This window comes from Theropithecus gelada, chromosome 2 (genome assembly GCF_003255815.1).
Source record: "Theropithecus gelada isolate Dixy chromosome 2, Tgel_1.0, whole genome shotgun sequence".
Taxonomy (NCBI): domain Eukaryota; kingdom Metazoa; phylum Chordata; class Mammalia; order Primates; family Cercopithecidae; genus Theropithecus; species Theropithecus gelada.
Window position 1 is genome coordinate 42,194,996 of NC_037669.1, and position 25,666 is coordinate 42,220,661.

The window sequence follows — 25,666 nt, forward strand, 5'->3', positions numbered from 1 at the left end:
TCTTTAAAACCAGGTATTTTTGTTTTGCTGAGTGATGTAACAATAGTGGTTAATAGTGCCTAGGAAGGCATTCAAATATTTGTTAAAAGAATTTGCAAATGTATCATCATAGGTGTTTCTTCATATGGCTGTCTGTTCTGCCAAGGAAGGGCCAAACTCACCTGTGAACTTTCGAACCTTCTACTTCTTTTGTGTGTGTGTGAGTTGCTGAATCCTACCTATCTTTCAGGCAACAAAAGCGAATCAACAAATTGTTCTAAGGCAGTAATTACACACAGGACACTTTTTCAGCAGGCAACTCAACTTTCAAAAGCAATGTCATCCATCTTCCTTCATTAGTTGAGGTTTTAAATGCCATTCATCACACTAAACCTATTCATTTATACTATCACTCCACACTGCCACCATTGCACATTTTTCAAATGTTACACTGTAATGATTCAGGCACTCTACTAACATAATTGGATTGACTAGACGGTATTTTGGCCGACTTGAAATTCTGGAAAGAATGTTAATGAATCCTTTCCAAGGATCTGAATTCCCTCCTGAGCAGCAGAATCAGGGAGACCTTCGTCTTTCTGTTCTTGTATCCATCTTTTCAACTCACTTTTCTACCCAAAAATTACTTACTCAACTTTATATAAGCCATTTTTCACTGCGGACCTCTAGGAAATTTTTGTTGAGACTAGACTAAAATCTCCACAAAAAGTGTCTGACCTACAGTAAGTGCTCAAAAAGTTTTGTTCAAAGAATGGTGGGCACTTTATGTCTTTATCACTCATTTCTAAATGCATAATCTGATGGTGGTCAATGTACACAGGCCTACCAGAGACCTAGCTGGCTAATCTAACTGGGCCAGAGCCAGGGGGCTTATTTAAATCACTATGGTGGGCAGAGTCCTAAATTGGCTCAAGATATCCCTCAGACCATGAATATGGGACTTGGTGTCTGTCGTTTTAAAAAACCTGGCAAGAGATTTGCGGATGTAATTATGATTCTCATCAGTTGACTTTGAGTTAAGCAAAAAGATGTGGTAGGCCTAATCACACAAGCCCTTTAAAATCATTTTATCTGGTTTGTAGCATAAAGGGAAGTCAGACAGATTCCAAGTATGAGAAGAACTGAATGCACCATTGCCAGCCTAAAGATGGAAGGAATCATGTGTCAAGAAATGTGGGTAGCTTCCTGGAGCTGAGAGTGGCACCTGACAGTCAGCAAGGAAATGGGGACCTCAGGCCCATGATGCAACGATCTGGCAACTCAATGAGCTTAGCAGCAGACTCTTCCCCTAGAGACTCCAGAACAATGCCCAGCCTGGCACTCAACTTGATTTCAGCTTTAAGACCCTAAACAAAAAAAAGGTCAGTCAAATCTGCCCATCTGGCCTACAGAACTGTAAAATACTGTTTGTGATAATTTGTAAAGCAGCAATAGAAAACTAATAACATAACCATTCCATACTAGAAAGTGGTTTTTTTTGCAAGGACCAAATCCTGCAATTATAGCAGGTTTGTTACTAACTCATTTGCTGTCATGCAAGCTCTTCCCTGCTTTTCCCTTTCCTGAATTTCTGCTTTCCTTTTCTATGACCATGGAAATACTGTCCAGGAAAGAATTCCACCAAAAATTAGTTTTTACATCTGAAAACAAGATCAGTTAAGGTACTAAAAGAAAACTTCTTTGGACAGTGTCCAGCTTATAATACTGCCCTTTTATAATCAACCCACAAAGATAAATCAAGGAATAAACTTATCAATAACCAAAAAGGTCCACATCCATGCCATTTATAAAAATAAAAAAGTACAATACAAATTAGATATTGAAAGTGCATGCAAATTCTCTTATGAGAACTGTTGTACAACCTGACAGGATACTAAAAAATGAAAACTAAAATTTCAATAAATAAATAAAAAGAGAACTGTCTCAACATAGAAAACAATCAAATAAATATGTACACTGAGTCAGAAAATTATTTTAATAGTTACAAAACTTTTTTTTTTTACAGAATCAGTATAAAATAGCAGTTGATTTCTCCATAATTATCAGAATTATTTATACTTGAGGTCTTGGCTAAGTGGGGCTGAAATCAACAAAAGGTCTTGGACTGTTGGCTCAGAAATCATCCTAGGAAGCCCGCCCTGTTGATATCTGTCATGCTTAGCTCTTATGAGATGACCCAGTCCTTTAAAAAAAAAAAAAAAAAAAAAAAAAAGAATCTCTCTTTATTCATTCTTTGGAGGCTTGAAGTGAATTCGGCAGCGTTCATTAAACACCTAAAATATTGAAACAGAAATAAAAGTCATTGAGTTATCCTGTGTAAATCAGGCCTGGAACTAAATTCAATTTAGTATGCTTCAAAAGGTTATTACCATTTTTGTCCTAAGTCAACAGATTTAGGAAACAGAAGAGTTTCCTCACTAGTTCAAACTGACTTATGAGGTGCTGAATGCACAGAAGGCCTTGACATGTATTTACAAGACAATTCTAATATTTTAATAAAATTTAAGTTACTTGGGGAAAAAATCATCAAGAGCCAGGTAATTTAGTTACTAGCAAACATTTCAACTTCATATTCTGGACATTTTTTAAACAACTACACAAAAATATCTAAAATAAGTTTAAATAAAGAATGCTCAATAACTAAATGTCCACATGGAACTATGTTAAATAAAAATTTGGTATGGTTATTCAATGGAATACAAATAAGGTTAAAAATAATTTATGTTCTGATTTAAAAAGATCTCCAAGATTATTAAGGGAAAAAAACAAAGTGTGAATAGTACACTTTCACTTGTGTAACAAAGGTAGAAAAATACACACACATAAAATCAGAAAAGGTGTATCTGAAAGCATATACCATTTTTCAGAGAGAAGGGAAAGGAGATGGCTGAAGGAAAGGGACAGAAGGTAGAATTTTTACTATATATTACTATTTAAAAAAAATTTTAAAAATATTTTTAATATTAAAAAAATTTAAATCACGTCAAAACTTTTAAGTGTCCAATTAAAACAATTCTGAAATTGAAAAGAATTTCTTCTCAGAATGTACCCCCATACATCATTAATGTGAAGAACAAATCACTTTTCAGGTAAAAAAAAAAAAACTACCTATGTTGGCTGCCATTGACTATTACAAAAATAAAAGAAAAATCGAAACACAGAGGTTGTGAGGTATTGTTATTATTTTATTTCTTTTTATTTATTTATTTTTGAGATGGAGTTTCACTCTTGTTGTCCAGGCTGGAGTGCAATGGCGTGATCTCGGCTCAATGCAACCTCCACCTCCTGGGTTCAAGCAATTCTCCCACCTCAGCCTCCCGAGTAGCTGGGACTACAGGTACCTGCCACTACACCCGGCTAATTTTTTGTATTTTTAGTAGAGACGGGGTTTCACCCTGTTGGTTAGGCTGGTCTCGAACTCCTGACCTCAAAAGATCCACTCGCCTCGGCCTCCCAAAGTGCTTGGATTGCAGGCGTGAGCTACTGCGTCTGGCCTACTATTCAATTTCTTAAGCTGAGTGGTAGATATATGAATGTTCATTTTATTAATATTCATTAAATTCTACGTGTCACATATCTTTGGCATATGCATCTCACAATTAAAAGAAAATATATAGAAATTATATAGACTCTTTCTAGCCTTTTTACGATTCATCTCACTCATTTCCAGCCCTGATATTTCCCTGAAATTCCCAATCAGACAAGAGGGAGGCTTCAATTTAGTGGCCTGGACACACTGGTTGGGGTGATATATACAACTTGGCTGAGCCTCTCCAAATCCTTTTCCCAAATGATTTCCTGTCCACTTCTGCTGGCCCATTGCACCAGAGTACAATGGCTACATTTTCCTTTTTAAAACAAGTAAGGGCCTCATCTTCTGTGGAGTGGACAGACCATATTTTCTTTAAAACTAATATTAAATCCAAAGTAGTTCACTCTTCCCACCACATTTTACATACACCATAAACTTCTGCACTTGTTGTTTCAAGCCAGATGTTTCACTGTACCCCTTCCCCATCCAATCCCAAGAGTAAAAATGATTTCTCCAGAGAGTAAAAATGGGAAAATATTGCCAAATCCTCTCAAGTGACAGACACCTTATCATGTTGGTGGAAAGGGCAGGAATAGGAAACCTTGGCAAAGAGGATAAAGATAGAGAAATGTGATAAAGCAAAGAAAGTCAATTTGTAATTTGCAATTTGTTCATGTCTCAGCAAGCTGGTACATTCTGGTTTTGGTTCAGCTAACCTCTCTTATAAGCATACAGCTTAACAACATTCCAGTAGTTAAATTCAAATGATAAAACAGAATTTTCAGTACATTTTCTCAGATTTAATAGATTTTTGCCCTTTGTAAATCTTTTAGAGTTTTAGAGAGGGGTAAATGGATCTACTTTTTCAGAAAACTAAAGTCAGAGTTTTATGAATTTTGACTATATGTAAGTTTCTGGGATCTGGTCCCCTAATCTTGTTCCTAACAAGAACTATGCAATGATAATAAGGAGGTTGTAAATCTATGAGCAATCAAAAGCCTTATTATCAATACCAGTAAAACTACATATAATAACAAGTTTTATGATCAGATAAGTTAGAAGAGAAGCAACTGTATAGGTTACCTAATGATAGGAAAACTTACGGAAAGTAACTGAGCTCAAAAAAGCTAATTTTAACAAATAGCCTCCTTGAAGGTTCTGAGTAGTTACTCTAAATGTCAACTATGCCTGTAATTAGTGTTAGGAGACATAGAGAATGCCTCTAATGCTGTTATGATGGCAGCTCATTTAGTTCTATCATATGCTTATAAAGCTAATTTTGTTTTGTTTTGGGTTTTTTTTGGAGATGGAGTCTCACTCTGTTGCCCAGGCTGGAGTGCAATGGCTTGATCTCAGCTCACTCCAACCTCTGCCTCCCAGGTTTGAGCGATTCTCCTGCCTCAGCCTCCCAAGTAGCTGGGATTATAGGTGTTAGCCACCACGCCTGGCTAATTTTTGTATTTTTAGTAGACACAGGGTTTCACCATGTTGGCCAGGCTGGTCTTGAACTCCTGATCTCAGGTGATCCACCCGCCTTGGCCTCCCAAAGTGTTGGGATTACAGGCATGAGCCGCCTTGCCTGGCCCAGTAAAGCTAATTGTTATAAAATGGCGCTAATTAGATGCTAACTGAATCCTGCTCTCCCTCCCCCACCCCCCAAAAGGTTACAACCCTCAACTGTAAATGTAAATGAGTGATCTCTACTCTCCTTACAGCCTCAAGGCACTCTTTACTCCCCTCCCTTGGTTTCCCTTTGTTAGTTCAGTTTTCCTGCTACTTCTTTCCAAATCCCAACGTTATTTTGTACCTTCCAGCTCCTGTCATTTACCACTTCTTCAACATTCAGTTCTGACTGCATCCATTTCAACTGCAAGGAAAAAAAAATTAAAGTTATAAAATTTAAAGAGCAAGAAAAAAATTGAAGTTATAAAATTTAAAGAGCTAAAACCACACTCATGTTTATCCAACAAAACCTGCTGCTGCTCTAGTATTTTTGTCTGTTAATGGCAGAGTTTGGAAGCTTCTTTGACACAATCAACTTTCCCCATATCTAATCAATTGCTAATCTCAAACTTTGCTGCATATTCTAATCACCTTGAGAGCTTTAAAAAAAAATCCCAAGGCCAGTCAGTTCACAGAAGACATACAAAATGCCAGTCTTACTAATGTATAAAGAAATGCAAATTAAGCCATAATATGACAAAATGAGTAAGTCTGATAAAACCTAACATTAGTGAAGGTATGGGAAAAGATATACTCCTATATATTCTTAGTAAGAGTATAAATTGTTACATCTTCTATGAAGGGCAATTTGTCAAGACTCACAGGAAATGTACATTCTCATGTCCTTGAACCCAATGATTCCAGTCCTAGAGATTGATGATACAACTATAGACTTGCAAAGATAGCACAGAGGAAAAAAAGGACAAGGAAGTGTAAACCTGATTTGAATAGAGAATTAAGAAAAAAAAAAACCTCAAGGAGGAAAGAGAATATAGGTGGAAGTGATCTAGAAAGGCATGCGCTTCCTCACACCTTAACCATACAGTCAGAAGTCTCAGGCTAAAAATGCCAAGTCTTTAGCTTTCTTTATAACTGCCAACCTAATTACTCCGAGAGAAAAGTAGCCAATTCCATTGCCAGGCCCTGAGAGCAGGGCTCACAATACTCCCAGTAACATTTTGTTAGAGGACTTGAAGGGGAAAAAGCTGGCTAGTTCCAGGCAGAAGGCTTGAAAATATTCAGGAAAATGAGGAGAAAAAAGCATGAACTATAGGTTGATGCCACCTAAGAGTTTAACACCAGGATGACTTCCTCAGGCCAAAGTGAAGAACCTAGACCAGATTTGGGAATAAAATGCCAGAGAGCTCAACAAGATCTGGGCAAGCATGAATCTGACACCCAGGCCAAAGACCCTGGCCAACTAGGAGCGCAGTTCAGGCAGGAGGTTTGAGATATTCGTGGCAACAATGATACGAATGGAACTTGGTATAGGTCCAATAGCTCCTTGCAAACTCCCTTCTTAGATGCAGAACTGGTGTCAAAGCGTAGGTTGGTACACATGGCAAGAACTGTGGAACAAGGAGAAGAACTGCATTCTGACAATTAGTCCTGTGCTGTGCAGTAGTAACAAGCCTGAAGAAGCCCACCAATGCAACCTAAGTTCCCATTTTAATCAGCCATACAGACCAAAATCATTAAAGCTCCACTTCTCTGACAAAGCCTGGACTGACTGCCAAAGAAATAATTTCAGTTGAAGAACAGTGTGAAAGTCACTAAGATAGTCTTCAAAACTGCTCTCAAGTATTTCAAGGGATACTATGTAGAAAAGGGTTCAGAATTATCCTGGGTAACTCCAGAGAGAAGAATAAGAAGCAGTACTTATATATTATGGGAGCAGAATTTCACAATATATATGAAAATCTTGGAACAATTAGAACTGTCCAAAAGAGAATACACTGACGCTGAGACAGGGGATCCTCCCCTGCCACAACACCCTGCCCTTAAGCCGTAGTGAAACAAAAGCTAGAAACCACTGGTTGGTGATATGACAAAGAGGATTAATGCAACAAATATGGAGTCCCAGAGACTCATAAAGGAAAGAAACTGCTACTTCGTAGCAGCCAATATGCAAGGTCTTTCTTACATCCTTGAATCTTCCCCACACCACCCCCCTCCTCAAAAAAAATAAGAAGTTATTAGGTATCAGCTCCATTTTACAGACTCAAAATCAGAATTTTCAGAACAAGATTACAAAGCCACCAAGGTAGGTGGGATTTATTTCCTTAGAGCTGTCTGCCTTTGGATTATTTTTTAAAATTCTACAACATTGCAGATATTACAGCCAACTTCTAATATAATTTTATCAGTGCTACCAACAAACTGTCACCTTTGAGACAGTTGTCTCTAGGTCTTCAACAGGTACACTTAGGCCACTAACATGTGACAGCAGTTACAGAGGTCCAGAAAGGAAGGTGCTTTTTTTGAGTTAGAAAGGTTCAGGTAAAGTAGTGGGGAGTTTCTGACTGGCATCTGTCTATAAATAAAATATACTCACTAAAGTATTTGACTATTAGTCACAACTTAAAGAAACTGACTGAATCCAGGGTCAGAAGAGATGGGTTAAAGTCCCAGTTCTACCACTTACTAGCTTGTGGCTTTGGGGGTGTCAGTTAGTATCTCTGAGTCTTTTTCCTCAGATAGAAAATGAAGAGGTAGAGTTGTACCATCTCCAAGAGCTCTCTCTGATTCCATAATCTTCATAGCAAACTTGAAAATTTAAAAAAAAATTCACGTTTCCTTATTTGCTTATGTACTAACCCATGGTTACCCCCAGCCCTATATGTTACCGAGCTAGAAAGCAAACCTCATTCAACTCACTGATTGGTTTCTCAACCCCTCCTTGCAGTGGTCATCCTGGTGATTCTATCTGGGCCCTAAAGACACAAGGGCAGATCTGGAGGCTGAGTAAATTGTGTGTCACAATCACTCCCAAACACTCAGTAGTTTAGAGTTTTGAACTTTGCTCTCCACTAACTAGTCACTCTATTCTGTTTGACTTGATCTGTAAACAGTGACTTTTCAGTTTCTGATTTAACAGCCTTTGCCCTGCAGTTTCCTTTGTCAACACCTTCAAGAGCATTGAAATACAAACTCCAATATTACTAGACTTTCACCAGTTTTATATAAATTATCTGTATGCCAGCTGGACACGGTGGCTCAGGCCTGTAATCCCAGCACTTTGGGACGCCAAGACGGGGGGATCACACGGTCAGGAGTTCGAGAGCAGCCTGGCCAACATGGTGAAAACTCGTCCCTACTAAAATACAAAAAACAAAAAAATTTAGCTGGGCGTGGTGGGAGGCACCTGTAATCCCAGCTACTAAGGAGGCTGAGGCAGGAGAATCTCTTGAACCTGGGAGGTAGAGGTTGTAGTGAGCCAAGATTGCACCACTCTAGCCTAGGCGAAAGTGTGAGACTCCATTTCAAAAAAAATAAAAATAAATACACAAATAAATAAATAAATAATCTATACGCCTTCATGAACAGCAAGGGGAATAAGATCAACATCACTGCATTAGGTCACTGTCCAAGGGATCCACCAGTGCCTGTTGCATGAGCAGGTATGGAACACAGACCTGATGCAGTAGTCATGAACAAAGAGAGCAGCAAAGACAGTGGCTGAGTCCTGGATCCAGTGAGACATCCTGAATTGGCGGAATGATCGAGAAAGTGCAGCAGCCCGGCCTGCTCACCTTGTGTGCAGCCAGCTACAAGGAAAGAGGTTTCTTTTCTTTTCTACTAATAGTTTTCAATAGATGATGAGGTCCCCTTTTTACAGTTTAGCTACATCTTCTAAACAAAGGGCAAACTTCATGACTGTGCAGTATGAAAAGCATGACTCAATCCCACAAGGATCCATAAGTCACCTATTATGCCATCTTAAAATATAAACATGAAGTCAGGTGTGGTGGCTCACATCTATAATCCTAGCACTTTGGGAGGTGGAGGAGGGCGGATCACTTTGAGCTCAGGAGTTTGAGACAAGCTTGGGTGACATGGCAAGACCCCATCTCTACCCAAAATACAAAAAATGAGCTGGGTGTGGTGGTTCACGCCTGTAGTCTCAGCTACTGGGGAGGCTAAGGCAGGATTGCTTGAGCCCCAGAAGCAGAGGTTGCAATAATTGAGATTGCACCACTGCACTCCAGCCTAGGTGACAGAGTGAGACCCCATCTCAAAAACAAACAAAAAAAACATGATTTTGATAATTGTACACTGGTCCTGTAGGAAAAGTCCCTGTTCTTCGAAATAACTAATGAGTTTAAGGGTAAAGTGGTACAATGTATACAACATACTCTCAAAATGGTTCGTGGAAAAAATATATTTATGCACACAGGTGTGTGGGGAGACAGGGAGAGTGAGGAAGGCAGGGAAGGATGAAGAGAAGGAGAGAGGGAGGGTGAAGAGAATAAACTGTAAAGCAGGTGGGGCAACATATAAATATTAAGTGAATATAGGTAAAGGGCACATGGGAGTTCCTTGTACTATTCTTACAACTTTTTTGTAAGTTTGAAATTATACAAGATAAAAAGTTGCCGCTAAGAGTCCCCTCAAAAGAAAGACAGCAATAAATCCCACATAATAAAATATGATGTATTTTTCTATTGTTTCCTTGACTTGTCACACATGAGGGCTGTAAAGAAACAGTTCTGCTGCATTAACTGTATTCTGAAGTCTACACCCTATCTACATTATAGTTGACTTGGGAAAATAAGGCTTCCTCTGACCCATCCTAGGTAGGTACTTGCCGTTTTCTTAAAAGTAAAAACACTGCAGGAATGGGGGAGGAAATGGGAAAAAGGCATGTCCAAGAAAAGGCCAAAGATCCCTAGCAACTTTTACACAGTAGGGAAATAAATTATGAGGTACAAGTGCATCTGGTTATATTTAAATCACACTATATTTTTATGGCTAACGAGGGTAATATCATGAAGTTAAATCGTCTATATTACATTTCAGCAGATTTCTACAGAATGAAACTGGAGCTATTTTCAAAATATATTAGAGATGTTTTTTCTCAAGTTATGTCTCAAAAGGGAGATACTATACAGATGTGATTTCCCCAGAATTTCTGATGTGGTACTTCACCTGTAGTGATCCCTTGTCTTTAATAGAAAGAAACAAATAAATGAAAATAAATTATGACTATGTGCTCATTTTAGACAAAGCTGCTATGTTGCATTTGTTCAAGACGTGCACATTAATTTACCAATTAATATCTAAACATAATAAAATAAAGCCCACTAAAATTGAAGCACTCGTCTCTCGGTTACTTTTTTTTAAGTAATAGCCATATTATATGCCAAAATTTTCATATTAAAATTTTTACTTTGAAGGCTACAGTTGGAAAAACTTTGCCTGAGAAATGTTAATTCTGTTCAACTTACCTTTGTCTGCTCTTTTCTAAGTTGCTTTAATAACGTTAAATCATCCAAATTCTTTTCTCTCTCTTCCCGGAGGTTTTTTACTACTGCTGAGGTCTGGGCTATACAATTTTTTATGACTCTGTCTCTACTGGCATGAGCTGCCATCAACTAAAGAACAAAGGAATGAAAGGAGAAAAAAAAATGCATCAATTTTCACATTTTAGTGCTTTTCAAAAAAGTTCTTGAGACTATACAAATTTAATACTTTCTAAAACAATTTCTGATGACTGAAACCATGAAAGAGAAGATTGTGTTGAATCAGCTACTTCATCTAAAAACATAACCGCAGCATCTCTGAGGGTGGAAGGTATGAAGTCTGGGGCTGTCCTCCTCCTCAATATGCTCCCGGTATTGCCCTCGGCTTCCTGCATTCCCCACACTGGACTTTTCACTTCGGTTTCGTCTACCTTACACCACTGACTTTTCCTGTGATTCCATTCATGTGTTCCTCTATTCTACAACCACCCGCGCATGCCTGGCCACTGACAGCTATTCTTCCTCTCTTTGTCCTTTCATATTTTTTTCTGTCTTACATTGTTAACAAGTGAAAGAAATTATAAACTAAGTCATGTATAGAAGATTTCACTACAATAAAGAATAACAAAGAATGCTACATTTACCTATGGAAGACAGAGCCCTTTTCAAGATTATAAAGTATAAGTACTGATAAGGAAAACTTATATATGAAGCACAGATTAGTAGTTGCATCAATTGTGTGTGCTGACTGAAATTAAGGATGTCTGACAGAACAACTCTTTGATAACCTCCATCTTAATGCAACAAATTAATAAAAACAGTTCTCATTTATTTCCCATCTTGATTCATAAAGTATCATGGTCGTGTTTCAAACATACTTCCATAATCACAGCCACATTTTGATAATACCCCAAAATCTGCATTTGTAAAGCACTGTTTCAAGTTCGTAGACTTTATTGTTCAGTACTGATGTTTATGTTTACCATGGGAATAAACAATGTAAAGCTAAAAAAAGTCACAGATTGAAGGGAATATGCTCTAATAAGATCTCATTGACATTTACAAGTTTTATCTTGAGTAACATTTGAGATTTGAAATTTCTAAAACGAGTGCTTCATAATAACTTTACTGATCATCTCCTAGGAAGAAGTGCTATTTGAAAAGGCAAATATCCCTTCTTTAGCTATAGAAGGAAGCTGGGTCAGGGATTAAAGTCAGGGTGAATATGAGCAACTTGGACATTTCATAGAGTTCTGCTTCTTGACTGACATAATACTTAAGGGAACTCAGTGGTACTTATTGGTATGGGCACTCTGCTGCAGGCTTGATCCCTGGCACAAAGCTACTTGAAAAATTAAGCTTTACTTGATATACATGTTGCTGAATCCTTCCAGGATAAAGATACAGAGAAAAACTCAAACACGCACACAGGATTTCCAAAACAGAAGAGTTCTAAATTTAGTATGCAAGCTTATCCTGACTCAACAAGGAGATAAAAAATAACAACTTGTGACTCTCACAGGGCCTGTTAAAAAAAAATGATAGCAGTAGCAGCAAACATTTTTTGAGACAGGGTCTTGCTCTGTCACTCAGGCTAGACTGTGGTGGTGTGATCTTGGTTCACTGCAACCTCTGCCTCCTGGGCTCAAGCAATCCTCCTGCCTTAGCCTCTCAAGTGTCTGGGAATGTAGGCGCACGCCACTAAGCCCAGCTAATTTTTGTATTTTTTGTGGAGATGTAGTTTCGTTATGTCACCCAGGCTGGTCTTGAACTCCTGGACTCAAGCGATCCTCCTACCTCAGCCTCCCAAAGTGTTGGGATTACAGGCGTGAGCTGCCGCACCTGACCAGCAATATTTATATACAAAACACTGAGTACTGTAGGCACTTTATAACTCAATGCGCCAACAACTGTATGAACTAGGTACTATTATTATACTAGTTTACAAATATTAAAACTGAGGCAGACAGCCGGGCATGTTGGCTCACACCTGTAATCCCAGCACTTTGGGAGGCCGAGGTGGGTGGATCACTTGCGGTCAGGAGTTCGAGACCAGACTGGCCAACATGGTGAAAACCCCATCTCCACCAAAAAATACAAAAAAAATTAGCCAGGTGTGGGAGCATGTGCCTGTAGTCCCAGCTACTGGGGAGGCTGAGGTGCGAGAATCATTTGAACCCAGGAGGTGGAGGTTGCACTGAGCTGAGATCCTGCCACTGTACTCCAGTCTGGGTGACAAAGTGAGACACTGTCTCAAAAAAAAAAAACAAAAAACAAAAAACCTGAGGCAGAGGTTATGTAACATATTCAAGGTCACCTAGCTAGGAGGTAGCAGATGTGAATAATCTAGATCTAGAATCCATATTGTTAATCACTACACTATAAACATCTAGGTTAACAGGAAGATTGTAAATGGAAACAATTTTACAGATTATGGAAATTATATGAGTAGTGAGGTGAGAGAGGGAGTATCACCAAAGTGACCATAAATTTTAGTTCTTCAGACAGAGGTACCCAAAGAAAGTGAACTGTCTAACAAACTCATAGCCAATTAGGACTAGGTCCCATACTATCGACTCTGGACACTGAATTCCACTCATTAAGTCCACAACCTTATGGTTTTCTCAAGCCACAAGACTTACCTGCTCATTTAAAATAACACACTTTAACACAGAACAAAAATATCAGTAGTTAATGCTCTGAATTTAACTGACATGGATAAGCTCGTCCAAAACTGTCTGAGAGAGGCAGTTTAGGTTTTAAGGATGCCTTCTTCATGACTATGAATCCAAACAATAACCTTGTGGTAGAACTTAAAATAGTAAGTGTCATTTGAACTTTAGCTTCTGCATTAATGAAAGAATATAGGTAAATAAACTATGAAAAAGATTTTGCTGCATCATTATTTCCTTCTGCTTTTGGAGATTAAAAAAGAGAAATAAAGGGGGGGCAATGAAAAAAATATACTTGAGAAACCAAAGCCTCAGGAAAGGACAATTGATCATTGGTTTTCCTTCTCTCCCAGTTGCCAAATGCTTCTATTCCCCTTCCTGAGGAGTGAGAAAAAGAAGATTTAAAGGTGTGAAGGGTTTTAATTCTTCTTTATACCAGTTGTCTGGCTTTTTAGGACTGATGTACTCACAGTCCTTGCTCTTGTTACTGTCTTACTTCACTGTTTCACTCTCCCCTTTCATTCCTTTGTACATAAGGTCTCCGTGAGGTAAAGGCTGCAAAACAACTGCTCCCATTCTTTAGAACCATTTCTTCTCAGGTTTGGTAAGATTTCACAAGCATAAGGTCACACATTTTCTTGAATATGTAGTAACCAGATCAAAACTTATATATACCATCAGGTATAGGCAAAGAAACCTGAAGATGTCATTCCTTTAGTCACAGCTGAGTTATAAGATAACTGATTTCTTATTCAGTCTGCAAAGAAAGACATGAAAGAAGCAAAAGACTCAAAAAATACACTTACAGACTCATAAAGTTGTTTACAGGTTTGGCTGGCATCAATTTTCCCTGCAAAGGAAGCTGTTGGAACCGTAGTGTTTAATTCATGTACTATTCTGTCATCAATTGTCCTCATCACCTTGAGTAATTCCTATATGTATTTAAAATAAAAGAATATAATCCGAATGGAAAGTTAGTGATAAAAAATAAGTATTTAAGTAAAAAATAAAGCTCTTGGATATTTTACAATCCTTTATGTCAGGAGTGAGGAAACCAAGCCAAATACAGTGTAACCATAAGAAAATGTTCAAGGATGATAGGTAGGTTAAGTAATGGTAATTTTAACAGTGGGCACCAACTCTGCCTCCTTGGCTCAAATGTGACTGTCTTAAGAGTTAAGACTGTTTTACTCACGTTGAAATCCCGTTTGCTGGCATGGTGTTTAGCAAACAGTGTATGCTCCTTCCATCTCCAGCATACAGCCAATAAAGTATACTACTAGTTTTTACTTTTTCTTAGTAACCCTAGCTCATATGTTCCAAGGATCCCTCTTCCCTCAGAAAACCTCCAATTCTCAAAAAAAAAAAAAAAAAAAAAACCTAACAGAAAAATAATATCAAAAGGGCAGGGAACTTGAAAAGACTGGTACTAACTACCCACATAGCATAGCCCTCCTACCCACATGTGATCAGTGTACTTCTTTTCACTTGTCACTAGAGAAAGGCTGGACATCAGCTACATCTCGTCTTCAGTTAAACTCTGGGAGAAGTTTCTGGCAGTATATCTTTCTCTTTCTTTTTTGTTTCTCAGATTTACAAAATATCCAAACAAGAACAACAACAACAACAAAAAACCCCAGTCACTTACAAAGCATCAAGAAAATGGCTAGGCACGGTGGCTCACACCTGTAATCCCAACACTTTAGGAGGCTGAGGCAAGAATATAGCTTGAACCCAGAAATTCGAGACCAGCCTGAATGACAGACATAGTGAGACCCTGACCTACAAAAAAAAATTTTTTTTAATTAGCCGGGCATGGTGACTCATGCCTACAATCCTAGCTACCTGGGAGGCTAGGGCAGGAAGATCACTGAGCCCAGGAGTTCAAGGCTGCAGTGAGCTATGATCACACCACTGTACTCCTGCCTGGGCGATAGTGAGATCCTGTCTCTTAAAAAAAGAAAGAACGAAAGAAAATAAAACAGAATTACATAATACTAGGAATACACTTATTATTGAAAACATCCAAGTTAACATTCAATATTAATATGTATTAAAAGCAACGTTTGATTCTTTCTCCCTCAATATACTATCCTACTTCTTACCTTTGCCAAACTTAAATCCATGACTGAAACCAATTCCTTTCTTTCCTCATCCATTTGTTAAAATAAAAATTCTTATTATGATTAAATTATTACTTTCATTTTAGAAAAGTTAGAAAAACACTTTAAATAAAAATCATCTATAGTTAACCATTATCAACACTTTAATATGTTCCTTTGGTCTTTTTTCTACACACACCTATTAATGTTTTTATAAAACTGAGGTACTATGTAACATTTTAAAATCTGGCTTTATGACATTATATTATGAGCACTCTGTTCTTGTTGCTAGAAACGTCTTGATTTTTTTTTCTTTTTTTTTTTTTTGGGACGGGGTCTCACTCTGTTGCTTAGGCTGGAGTGCAGTGGCATGATATTGGCTCACTGCAGCCTTTGCCTCTTGGGCTCAGGTGATCCTCCCACCTCAGCCCCTCAAATAGCTGTGACCATAGGCATGTGCAACTACACCCAGCTGATGTTTTTGTATATTTTTGTAGAGAGAGGGTTTTGCCACATTGCCCAGGCTGATCACGAACTCCTGGACTCAAGCAATCAGCCCGCCTCAGTCTCCCAAAGTGCTGGGATTACAGGCAAGAGCCACCACACCCAGCCCTGAAGATATTTTAAATAGTTGCATAAGTATTCTATCCTGTTCAAGCACTACGACTCATTTGGTTACTTTCTCTTTAACGAACATTTAGGTAGTTTCCAATTACAAACCACTTAGTCCATTCAATCTAAGTCTGTAGTCTAGATTCTGTTCTATCATTCCATTAATTTTTAATTAGTGAATTTAATGGCCTTTTCTATACCTCAATCTAGAAGTGAAACAGCTTCCAGAAGGCTCATAATTCAGACTAATAAAACACTGGCAAATATCAGGTCTAAAACCAAGTTCATTATCTTCTCGTCCTGTATCTTTCTATTTTTTAAACAGTATTCTCTGTAAACTGGAATTCTTAAGGGATAATCTCAACATATTCACTGGGCAACCACCATACATAGTGGAGGATATATGTATTGTGCTTAAGTGGCAAATTCCAAACAAATGATGGTAGTACTATTTGGGGAGTCCAAAAAAAAAAAAAAAAAAGGTAAGTAGAAGACAGGGACCCACCTTGCCACTTTACCTCCTATGACTGGCCTATTAAAAAAAAAAAGTCTCCTTTAAACTCTCCTTCAAAACCTTCCTTTTCACTTGCTAAACTGAACTGATCTTCTGAGGCCAAGGGTTAAGCTGTGCCTTTTGGATAGAGGTTTTCTTGGTTATGAAAGCCCTCAGCAATATTTGTCTTTAAATAATGCAGCGGTAAGAGAGAGTACCACAGAGTTCATTCATTTATTAACTCATTCTTCATTCAAAATATAATTACAGTCATTCCTTAGTATCCATGGGGGTTTGGTTCCAGGTCCTCCTATGGTTACCAAAATCCAAGGATGCTCAAGTCCCTGATATAAAATGGCACAATATTTGTATAAAACCTATCCACATCCTTCCATATACTTTAAATAAACTCTAGATTACTTATATCTAATACAATATAAATGCTATGTAAATAGGTGTTAGTTATACTGTAGTGTGTAGGGTATAATAATAAGAAAAAGTCTGTACATGTTCAGTATGGATGCAACCTTTTTTTCCGACTATTTTCCATCCACGATTGATTCAATCCATGGATGTAAAACCCATAGATATGGGAGGGCCAATTGTCCTATGTCTAGTAATGGTCAGGCACTATTCAAAACATCAAGGCCACAGTAATGAATAAAAGAGGTCCTTGCTCTTATACAGCAAAATTCCTGAAGGGGGAGATAGAAATTAAACAAGTATCCTATAAACAAGATAATCTCAGGTACTAAAAAGTACTATGAAAAAGAAAACAAACTAAGGTAACGAGATGAAGAGTGACTGAGTGGTGCTTGGGGGCTACTTTAGATAGATCAAAAAAGGCTTTTCTGAGGATGTAGCATTTAAGCTGAAACCTAAATGACGTGATTGAACCAACTATAGGAACGTTTGGGCTGGGGGTGGTGGCTCATGCCTGTAATCCCAACAATTTGAGAGGCTGAGGCAAAGTAGGAGGATTGCTTGAGCTCACGAGGTTGAGGCAGTGGTGAGCCATGATTGCACCACTGCACTTCAGCCTGGGCAAACACACAAAAAAACTAAGGAGAGGTAGTTGGATATATTTTGAAGACAGATATATCCAACTGTTGGGTATATTTTGAAGACAGAGCTAACAGAAATTGCTGAATTGGTGGTCAGGGACGAGAAAAGAAAATAGGATGACTTTCAAGCTTGAGGCCTAAGCAACTAAATGTATGGAAATGCCATTAACTTAAGGTGATGGGAGACTGGGGAAGGAAGAGACTTGGAAAGAGTGGGAACATCAAGAATTGTATTCTAACTCAGGCTGCCTGATGATTACTGTTCATTGTTTGTATGTGGTAATGGTATGGTGTTAGAAAGTCATAATCTCTTGGAGATACAGTCAGAAATTTTACAGGAAAAATGGTATGGTATTTGGGATGACCTCAAAATAATCAGATTAGGGTGGGGTAAGTGGTAGTAGTGAACAGATGAAACAAGAGTGGCCATGAATTGGTTGTTGAAGTTGGGGAATGGGTACATGAGTGTTTGTGGTACAGCCTCTCCTTCTGTGTTATGTTTAAAATTTTGTAGAATAAAACTTTTTTTTTTTAAGTTCTGTTGTGGCAACAGATATTGGCGTGCATGCGGAGAAAAGGGAATGCTTATACACTATTGATGGAAATGTAAATTAGTACAACCTCTATGGAATACGTGGAGATTTCTCAGAGAACCAACAACAGAACTACCATTTCACCCAGCAGTCCCACTACTGGGTACTTACCAAAGGAAAATAAATCATTATATAAAAAAAGACACCTAGAGGCTGGGTACGGTGGCTCATGCCTGTAATCCCAGCACTTTGGGGAGGCCGAGGCAGGTGGATCACGAGGTCAGGAGTTCGAGATCAGTCTGACCAACATGGTGAAACTCCGCCTCTACTAAAAATACAAAAATTAGATGGGTATGGTGGTGTGCACCTGTAATCCCAGCTACTCGGGAGGCTGAGGCAGGAGAATCTCTTGAACAAGGGAGGTGGAGTTGCAGTAAGCCGAGATTGTGCCACTGCATTCTAGCCTGGGCAACAGAGTGAGACTCCGTCTCAAACAAAAACAAAAAAAGACACTTGTACTCATATGTTGATTACAGCACTATTCACAGCAGCAAGCTAACTGTCCATCAACAGTTGACTGGATAAAGAAAATGTAGTGTATGTATACACACATATATATGGAATACCATGCAGCCACAGAAAAGAATGAAATCATCCAGGCGTGGTGGCTCACGCCTGTAATCTAGCACTTTGGGAGGCCGAGGCAAGTGGATCACCTGGGGTCAGGAGTTCGAGACCAGCTTGGACAACATGGTGAAACTCTGTCTTTACTAAAAATACAAAAAATTAGCTGGGTGTGGTTGTGGGTGCCTGTAATCCCAACTACTTGGGAGGCTGAGGCAGGAGAATAGCTTGAACCCGGGAGGCAGAGGTTGCAGTGAGCCAGATCGTGCAGCCTGGGCAACAGGAACGAAACTCTGTCTCCAAAAAAAAAAAAAAAAAAAAGAAGAAGAAAAAGAATGAAATCATGTCCTTTGCAGCAACATGGATGGAACTGGAGGCCATTAAGTGAAATAACTCAAAACAGAAAATCAAATACCAAATGTGCTGGTTTATAAGTGGTAGCTAAACAATGGTGCATATACACATAAAGATGGAAAGAATAGACATTGGGGACTCCAAAGGATAAGGGGAAGGAGGAAGGTGAGGGTTGAAAAACTACCTGTTGGGTACAATGTTCACAATTTGTGTGATGGGTAAATTAGAAGGCTATGAGTGCCAGGTGCAGTGGCTCATGCCTGTAGTCTCAGCTGCTTGGGAGGCTAAGGCAGGAGAACTGCTTGAACCCAGCAGGCAGAGGTTGTAATGGGCCGAGATTGCGCCACTGTACTCCAGCCTGGGTGACAAAGTGAGACTCCATCTCAAAAAATAAACCCGTATATGTACCCCTAAATCTAAAATTTTAGAAATTAAAAAAACAACAAAAAACAAAGCTTTGTTTTGGACTTGTTACGTTTGATGCCTATTAGATATCTGAGTAGAAGAGTGGAATAGAAAGTAGAATATGCCAGTCTGACACTGATCAGGGGTGGAGTTATACCAATAAACTGATGTTCTTTAAAGTCATGAAACTAGAAGAGATCACTGAAGGAGACTGTACAGAGCGAAGGGGGCCAATTAATTATGGAATTCTAGCATCTACAAGTAGAGGAAAAATTCTGTGATATCACCGAAGTCAGAAGAAAGGTTTAAAGGAGGGAATGGTCATTTGTGTTGAATGTTACTAACTCAAGAATTATATGGGGCCGGGTGCGGTGGCTCACATGTGTAATCCCAGCTCTTTGGGAGGCTGAGGCAGGAGGATTGCTTGTGGCTAGGAGTTCAAGACCAGCCTGGGCAACATAGTAAGACTCTTGTCTCCACAAAAGTAAAAAATTTAGCCAAGTATGGTGGCATGTGCCTACAGTCCTAGCTACTTGGGATGCCAGGGCAGAAGGATCACTTGAGCCCAGGAGTTCAAGGTTACAGTGAGCTATGATGTGCCACTGCCCTCCAGCCTTGGTGACTATGCCTCAAAAAAAAAATTGTAATGAATAAACAAATGATTCTATGAACAGAAATTAAACTTTTAAACTTGGGAGGATGGAAATCATGGGTGACCTTAAAGAGAGCCTTTAAACAGAGTGTTTAATGGACAGAAAAGGCAATGTGGCTTAAGTACAGAGAGAAAGATAAAACATGGTGTAACATGAGGTCCATTATTAGAGGTCATATGATAGGATTTTAGTCTTTTCTGAGACCCACAGGGAACCAAACATGTATTTTTTGTCATGATTAAGGTTACACGATGAGATCTGTGTTCTAAAATGACTGCTTAGGTTAAAGTATGGAACATGGACTGGAGAGGAACTACAGTAGATGTCAAAAGATCAGTTAGACACTGCAGCAATCCAGGTGAGATTATGTCGTTTGACATTTCCTGGGATTTTTATTGACTCTGAACTTCAACCAGTTTTAAGTTTGAACACTGGCTATACCTTAATCACTTTAGCCCGATTCATCTCCAATAAAACAATTTGGACATACTACTAAGTTTCTTACATAGCAATGGGAATCTATCCACATTAACTAGGTAATGAGTCCATCAATTTTATTGTCTTACCAATGGAACCTACAAATGTGGATTATCAAATAGTCATGTATTGCTTAATAACAGGGAAACATTCTGAGAAACGTGTCATTGGGTGATTCTGTTGTGTGAGAATCATAGCATGTACTTACACAAACCTAGATGGTATTACAGCTTACTACACACTTAGGCTATATAGTATAGATGACTGCTTTTAGGCTACAAACCTATACACCAGGTTACTGTACTGAATACTGTGAGCAACTGTAACACAGTGATACTTGTATATCTAAATATATCTACACATGGAAAAGGTACAGTAAAAATATGGTGTTATAATCTCATGGGAACACATCTGTATATGCAGTTGGTCACTGACTGAAACGTCATTATGTGGAGCATGACTGTATATCAATTTTTCTGTGTGTACCAGAGAATTATCAATATATGATCTAGAGCTTGGCTTTCAACTTGGCAGACACTAGCCACACGAGATTATGTAAATTAAAATTAAATGCAATTTAAAATTTAGTTCCTTAATTGCAGTAGTCACATTTCAAGTGTTCGAGAGCCACCTGTTACTAGTGGCCACCATATGGAGACAGCATAAATGTAGAACATTTCCACCATCACAGAAAGTCCTATTGGACAGTGCTGTATTCTAGAAAATATAATGACAATCCCTAAACTGATAACGTACTTGTTCAGGAATTGCTGAAAACTGTATGCCATTCTTAAACGTCACAGAAGAGATACCAGAAAAGCTAAAGAGAAAGAAAAAAAGGGAGGTAAAATGATTGGGGAAGGAAACATTGTAGCAAAATAAAGTGTGGGTGATAAAGTAGTAGATGCATGCCATTTATTCAATCACTTGAGTTATGAAAAGAGGGAGATTAGAATTTTATTTATAGGAATCTGTTGAGAACAGCGAATGTGTGGTCCAACATAGTGGCCCCTCAGTGTTTTTGTGGTGTAATGAGACAGGAAGTGATTTCTTTCAAAATTGAAAAGGCAGAAGGAAAAGAACTGTAAACCATCTCACCAGGCTCACATTTCTTCACAGGGAAAAAAGTGCCAAAGCTCTTAAGGCAACTCCAAGAGGTTCTAGGCAAAAGTTCGCGCTGCCCTCACAGATTATGAGCAAACGAAGGTGAATGCAGGCACAAAAATGCTGCATTTTTGGATCATTTTTGGATCATTTTGGATCATCCATAAGGAATTACTGACTACCGACCTGAGGCCTAGCCCCAATGGCATACACTCCTGTCCACACAAATTCACCAAGAAAATATACAGAAGACACCCCTGAACAGAACAGACATCATACACAATAAACCGTAACACCTGTCCACAGAAATAACACAAAAACACACACAGTTCAATGGTTCTCTGAAAGCCGCATCTTGTGTAGAACCCTCATGAGCTTCTCAATGTTAAATCATAGCCAAAGATAACTTTATAAATTCTGTAGTACCCCCAGCTTCTTCTTTCGTCTTCCTCAAAACAAGAGATCTGATTTATCATGAATCTCTCATTGTAGGCTGACTCTGAAATTATACAGGCATTTTTCTTGGAATGCATTTTATGCCTTCTCTCTAATTGGTAGGGTAAAGATCTCATCCTCTTGGAAGGCAATTTAGGTATTGAAGCAGTGCCTATATTTAGTAGTGGGCAGGAGTAGAGAAAACTTTCTATTGCCTCTACAATTATACTATAGTCTATTCCTAAGATTCATTCTCAGGTAAAGTTATTTTATAATTCTACATATTTTTCAGGGTACATACGGGTGAGGAGTAGGAAAGTGGTCATTGTATAACCAAAATACAGTGTACTCCAAAGAATGACATGGAACTCCCTTAATCTTTCCTCTCCTCTCCCTTTGACTGACAGTACCCAGAAGTAACGTGATTGGTACTTGACATCAAGGTCCCTTTTACATGATGCTCTTTTCAGACAGATCTGGTTCCTCAAACTCTATTTTTACAACAAAGCTCCCACAGTGCTTCCCCCAAACCAGAAACACTGCCAGAGTCCTCTAACACCTAACATCCCCAAGGACAGGAATAGAAAGCAGCCCCATAAGTATAAAAGGAACCATTATTGATGCTAGAAAATAATATATTTAGTATGTGCCTAATTACAATGTGATTCAAAATCAATTATGTCAATGAATGTTCCTAATAGAAATACTAATATTTAAACAAGCATGTTGAAGTGCTGGGGGGTGGGTAGGAAGAAAGAGACATGTATGAGGACAATGGCAAGAGACATGACAAGAGCTACTTTGGGATTGGATTTTAAAAGGTCTTACATGCCATGTTAAGATGGCATATAAGATGTTTAGATCTAGTCATATGAACCTAAAACTTAAAAACATAGCTTAGATTATAAAATTCAGAATATAATAGCATATGCCACAGTATTATGGAGATTAGATTGAAGGGGGAATACAGTAGAGAAAAAAGTGCCAGAAGATAGTAAGGCCTGTTGCAAAGCTAGTTCCAAAAATGACAGGGGCCTAAACAAAGCCACAGGAAGTAGTGATGAGTCTTCCTAAGGCACCTCTTTGATCATCTCACCCCTTTGCCCAAAAAGGACTCCCTAACTGACACTTGACACACAAGGTCTTCCACAAATCTGGTTGCAATCTTGTGTAACCCCAATGTGACCCTGTGTAAATAATGTGTTCTAGCAATACTGATTTTCTATTTCCCTTAAATACATAAAACTCTTTTTGTCTATTATCCTATTGCCTCTGCCTAGAATACCCCTAGTCCCTGCCTGCCTAAGGCCCAACTCAACTATATCTCTTGATTTGTTTCTCTCTAAATTCCTTTAGCATTTTATTCTTTTTTTCCCCAATATTTGCCACATTTTACAGCCCTACTTAGATTACATTCCTTGTTTTATACTCCATCTACTGGGTTTTCGCAAGTGCCAGGAGGCTAGTAGGTATCTGTCATGGGTTGAATTGTGTGTCCCCAAAATTCATGAATCCCTAATCCCCAACATGACTGTATCTGGTGATAGGGCCTTGAGGTATGTGATAAAGGTTAAATAGAGGTCATAAGGGTGGGGCCCTAATCCAACAGAACTGATGTCCCTATAAAAAGAGGAAGAGATAGCCTGGGCGCCATGGCTCACGCCTGTAATCCCAGCATTTTGGGAGGCCAAGGTGGATGTGGATCACCTGAGGTCTGGAGTTTGAGACCGGCCTGGTCAACATGGTGAAACCCCGTCTCTACTAAAAATACAAAAATTAACTGGGCGTGGTGAGGGGCATCTGTAATCCCAGCTATGGAGGTGGAGGTTGGAGTGAGCCAAGATCATGCCACTGCACTCCAGCCTGGGGGACAGAGCGAGACTGTCTCAAAAAAAAAAAAAAAGAAGAGGAAGAGATACCAGAGATCCTTCTCCTTCCATGTGCAGGCACAGAGAAGACATAGTGACATAGAGAAGACATGGTGAGAAAGCAGCCATTTACAAGCCAGGAAGAGAGGCCTTACTATAACTAATTGTGATGGCACTTTTTCCCCCCTTAAATCAAACTGTGTAGCCTAGAAACTGATGGCAGCTTAATCTTGGACTTCTAGTCTCCAGAACTGTGAAAAAATAAATCTCTACTGTTTAAGCCACCTAGTTTGTGGTATTTTGTTATGGCAGCCCTAGCAGACTAATACAGTATCCAATAAATTCTTGAATGCGTGCTAAAATGGGATTCTAGGCACTCGATTTTAAACACTCTTTTCTGGATTTTATTTCAATTTGGAAATAGGATATTTTCCAGATATACTAAATCTAATTTTTGTAATGAAAATATAAGAATTGCAAAAATTTAAAACACTTTAGGCAGGGCGTGGTGCCTCATGCCGGTAATCCCAACACTTTGGGAGGATGAGGCAGGAACATTATTTGGTGAGACACTGTCTTACAAAATTTCTTTTAAAAAATTACCTGGGCGTGGTGACACGTGCCTGTAGTCCTTGCTACTGGGAGGCTGAGGCAGTATTCAAGAATACCACTACCTTCAAACCGTTCAAAGTACAAAGCTTACTACAGATAGGACAATTTTTCAGTATCTTGGGTTAGGTAATGCAATACATACTTAAGATCATGATTTTGGAATTCAACTTTGTAACTAAACAAAAGCACACTTATGACTGAATTGGAACAGATAACTTTAATGGCAACTTGGTCAAAACCAGATCCCTATTCTTTAATTCACGGGTTAATAATTAGCCCTAGATCTCTGATATTTGAACATAAAAAGGCAGAACCTTTAAATATAACATCTTTTCTAATGGGCAAGGACACTAGAGCAGGTACTAGAATTAATCCTCCCTCCAAGCTTCCATACGTTCTGTCCCACAAAAACAGTAAATTGTACCAAGTGTTTGTTTTATCAACTAAATAACTCTACTTCACTTTTTTCTCTCCCACAAAAACTCTACTTAGAAAAGTACGAGACGAATGGCAGAAGCTAGAAACTGAGTTCAGGGAACTGCTACAAGATTGTTACAATCCTTATCCACGGATCCCGAGCTTTACCACCGCGGATTACCCAGAGCTTCCCACTCAAGGCCTGTGAGCGCGGAGAGAACTATGATCCCCCTCCTCCCTCCTCCTACAGAGCAGCCTTGCTCCCTAAGGCCAAACCCGTGCCCCCCATGACCTCCAATGGCTCTACAAAAGAGCTTTGAATTGCCCGCTTTTTCCAAAGCTGGTTCATACTCCCTCGCAAAGCAGGGAATAGGGTCTGGGGACAAAAGGAGGGACATGCCTGCCACATGAGGAAAACCCCATCACCTGGAACTCGGCGAACTCCTCACAGTTCACACCGCCACTGGGCGCCGCCATATTGGACAAACACGAGGACCCCGCTGCAGGCCAATCACCGCGGAGCAAAGGTGACCGCGGAGCCGCCTGACAAAAAATATAGCATGAGGGGAATTCTTAGGAAGGCTGAGTGCAAGACTTGACTTCTACGTGGTCCGCATCCACCTCGAAACCTGTCACCCTGCTGTCCTAACCCCTTTAACATGCCCTCCTGGAACTGGGCCAGATGCATGGATCAAAGATTGTCAGAACTTGAAGGGACTGTTTACTCCAATCCCATCTTCACAA

General features: G+C 39.1%; 1 protein-coding gene across 3 annotated transcripts; it reads right to left on the reverse strand.

Annotated features, from left to right (window-relative positions):
- Positions 1 to 1,952: 1,952 nt before the first annotated feature.
- Positions 1,953 to 25,406, reverse strand: CCDC58 (coiled-coil domain containing 58). Of its 3 annotated transcripts, none has more exons than XM_025376573.1 (5): positions 25,323 to 25,406; positions 13,976 to 14,101; positions 10,483 to 10,629; positions 5,340 to 5,399; positions 1,953 to 2,273 (listed from the first exon to the last, which is right to left on the reverse strand). In XM_025376573.1, exons 1-5 carry the CDS (start codon positions 25,329 to 25,331, stop codon positions 2,223 to 2,225), a joined length of 393 nt encoding a protein of 130 aa, XP_025232358.1. In that variant the 5' UTR covers positions 25,332 to 25,406; the 3' UTR covers positions 1,953 to 2,222. The 3 variants fall into 3 exon arrangements, with proteins under 3 accessions (XP_025232358.1, XP_025232356.1, XP_025232357.1); XM_025376571.1 differs by having other exon boundaries at positions 25,349 to 25,402; XM_025376572.1 differs by lacking the exon at positions 25,323 to 25,406 and adding an exon at positions 15,275 to 15,308.
- Between the last annotated feature and the right edge of the window lie 260 nt (positions 25,407 to 25,666).

Coding starts and splice junctions, on each gene's coding strand:
- CCDC58 (XM_025376571.1), bottom strand. CDS start 25,399: ATGGCGGCGCCCAGTGGCGGTGTGAACTGTGAGGAGTTCGCCGAGTTC. Junction 14,102..25,348: donor AGGAGTTCGCCGAGTTCCAG/GTGATGGGGTTT, acceptor AAATACATATAG/GAATTACTCAAGGTGATGAG. Junction 2,274..5,339: donor TAAATGACAGGAGCTGGAAG/GTACAAAATAAC, acceptor TCAATATTTTAG/GTGTTTAATGAACGCTGCCG.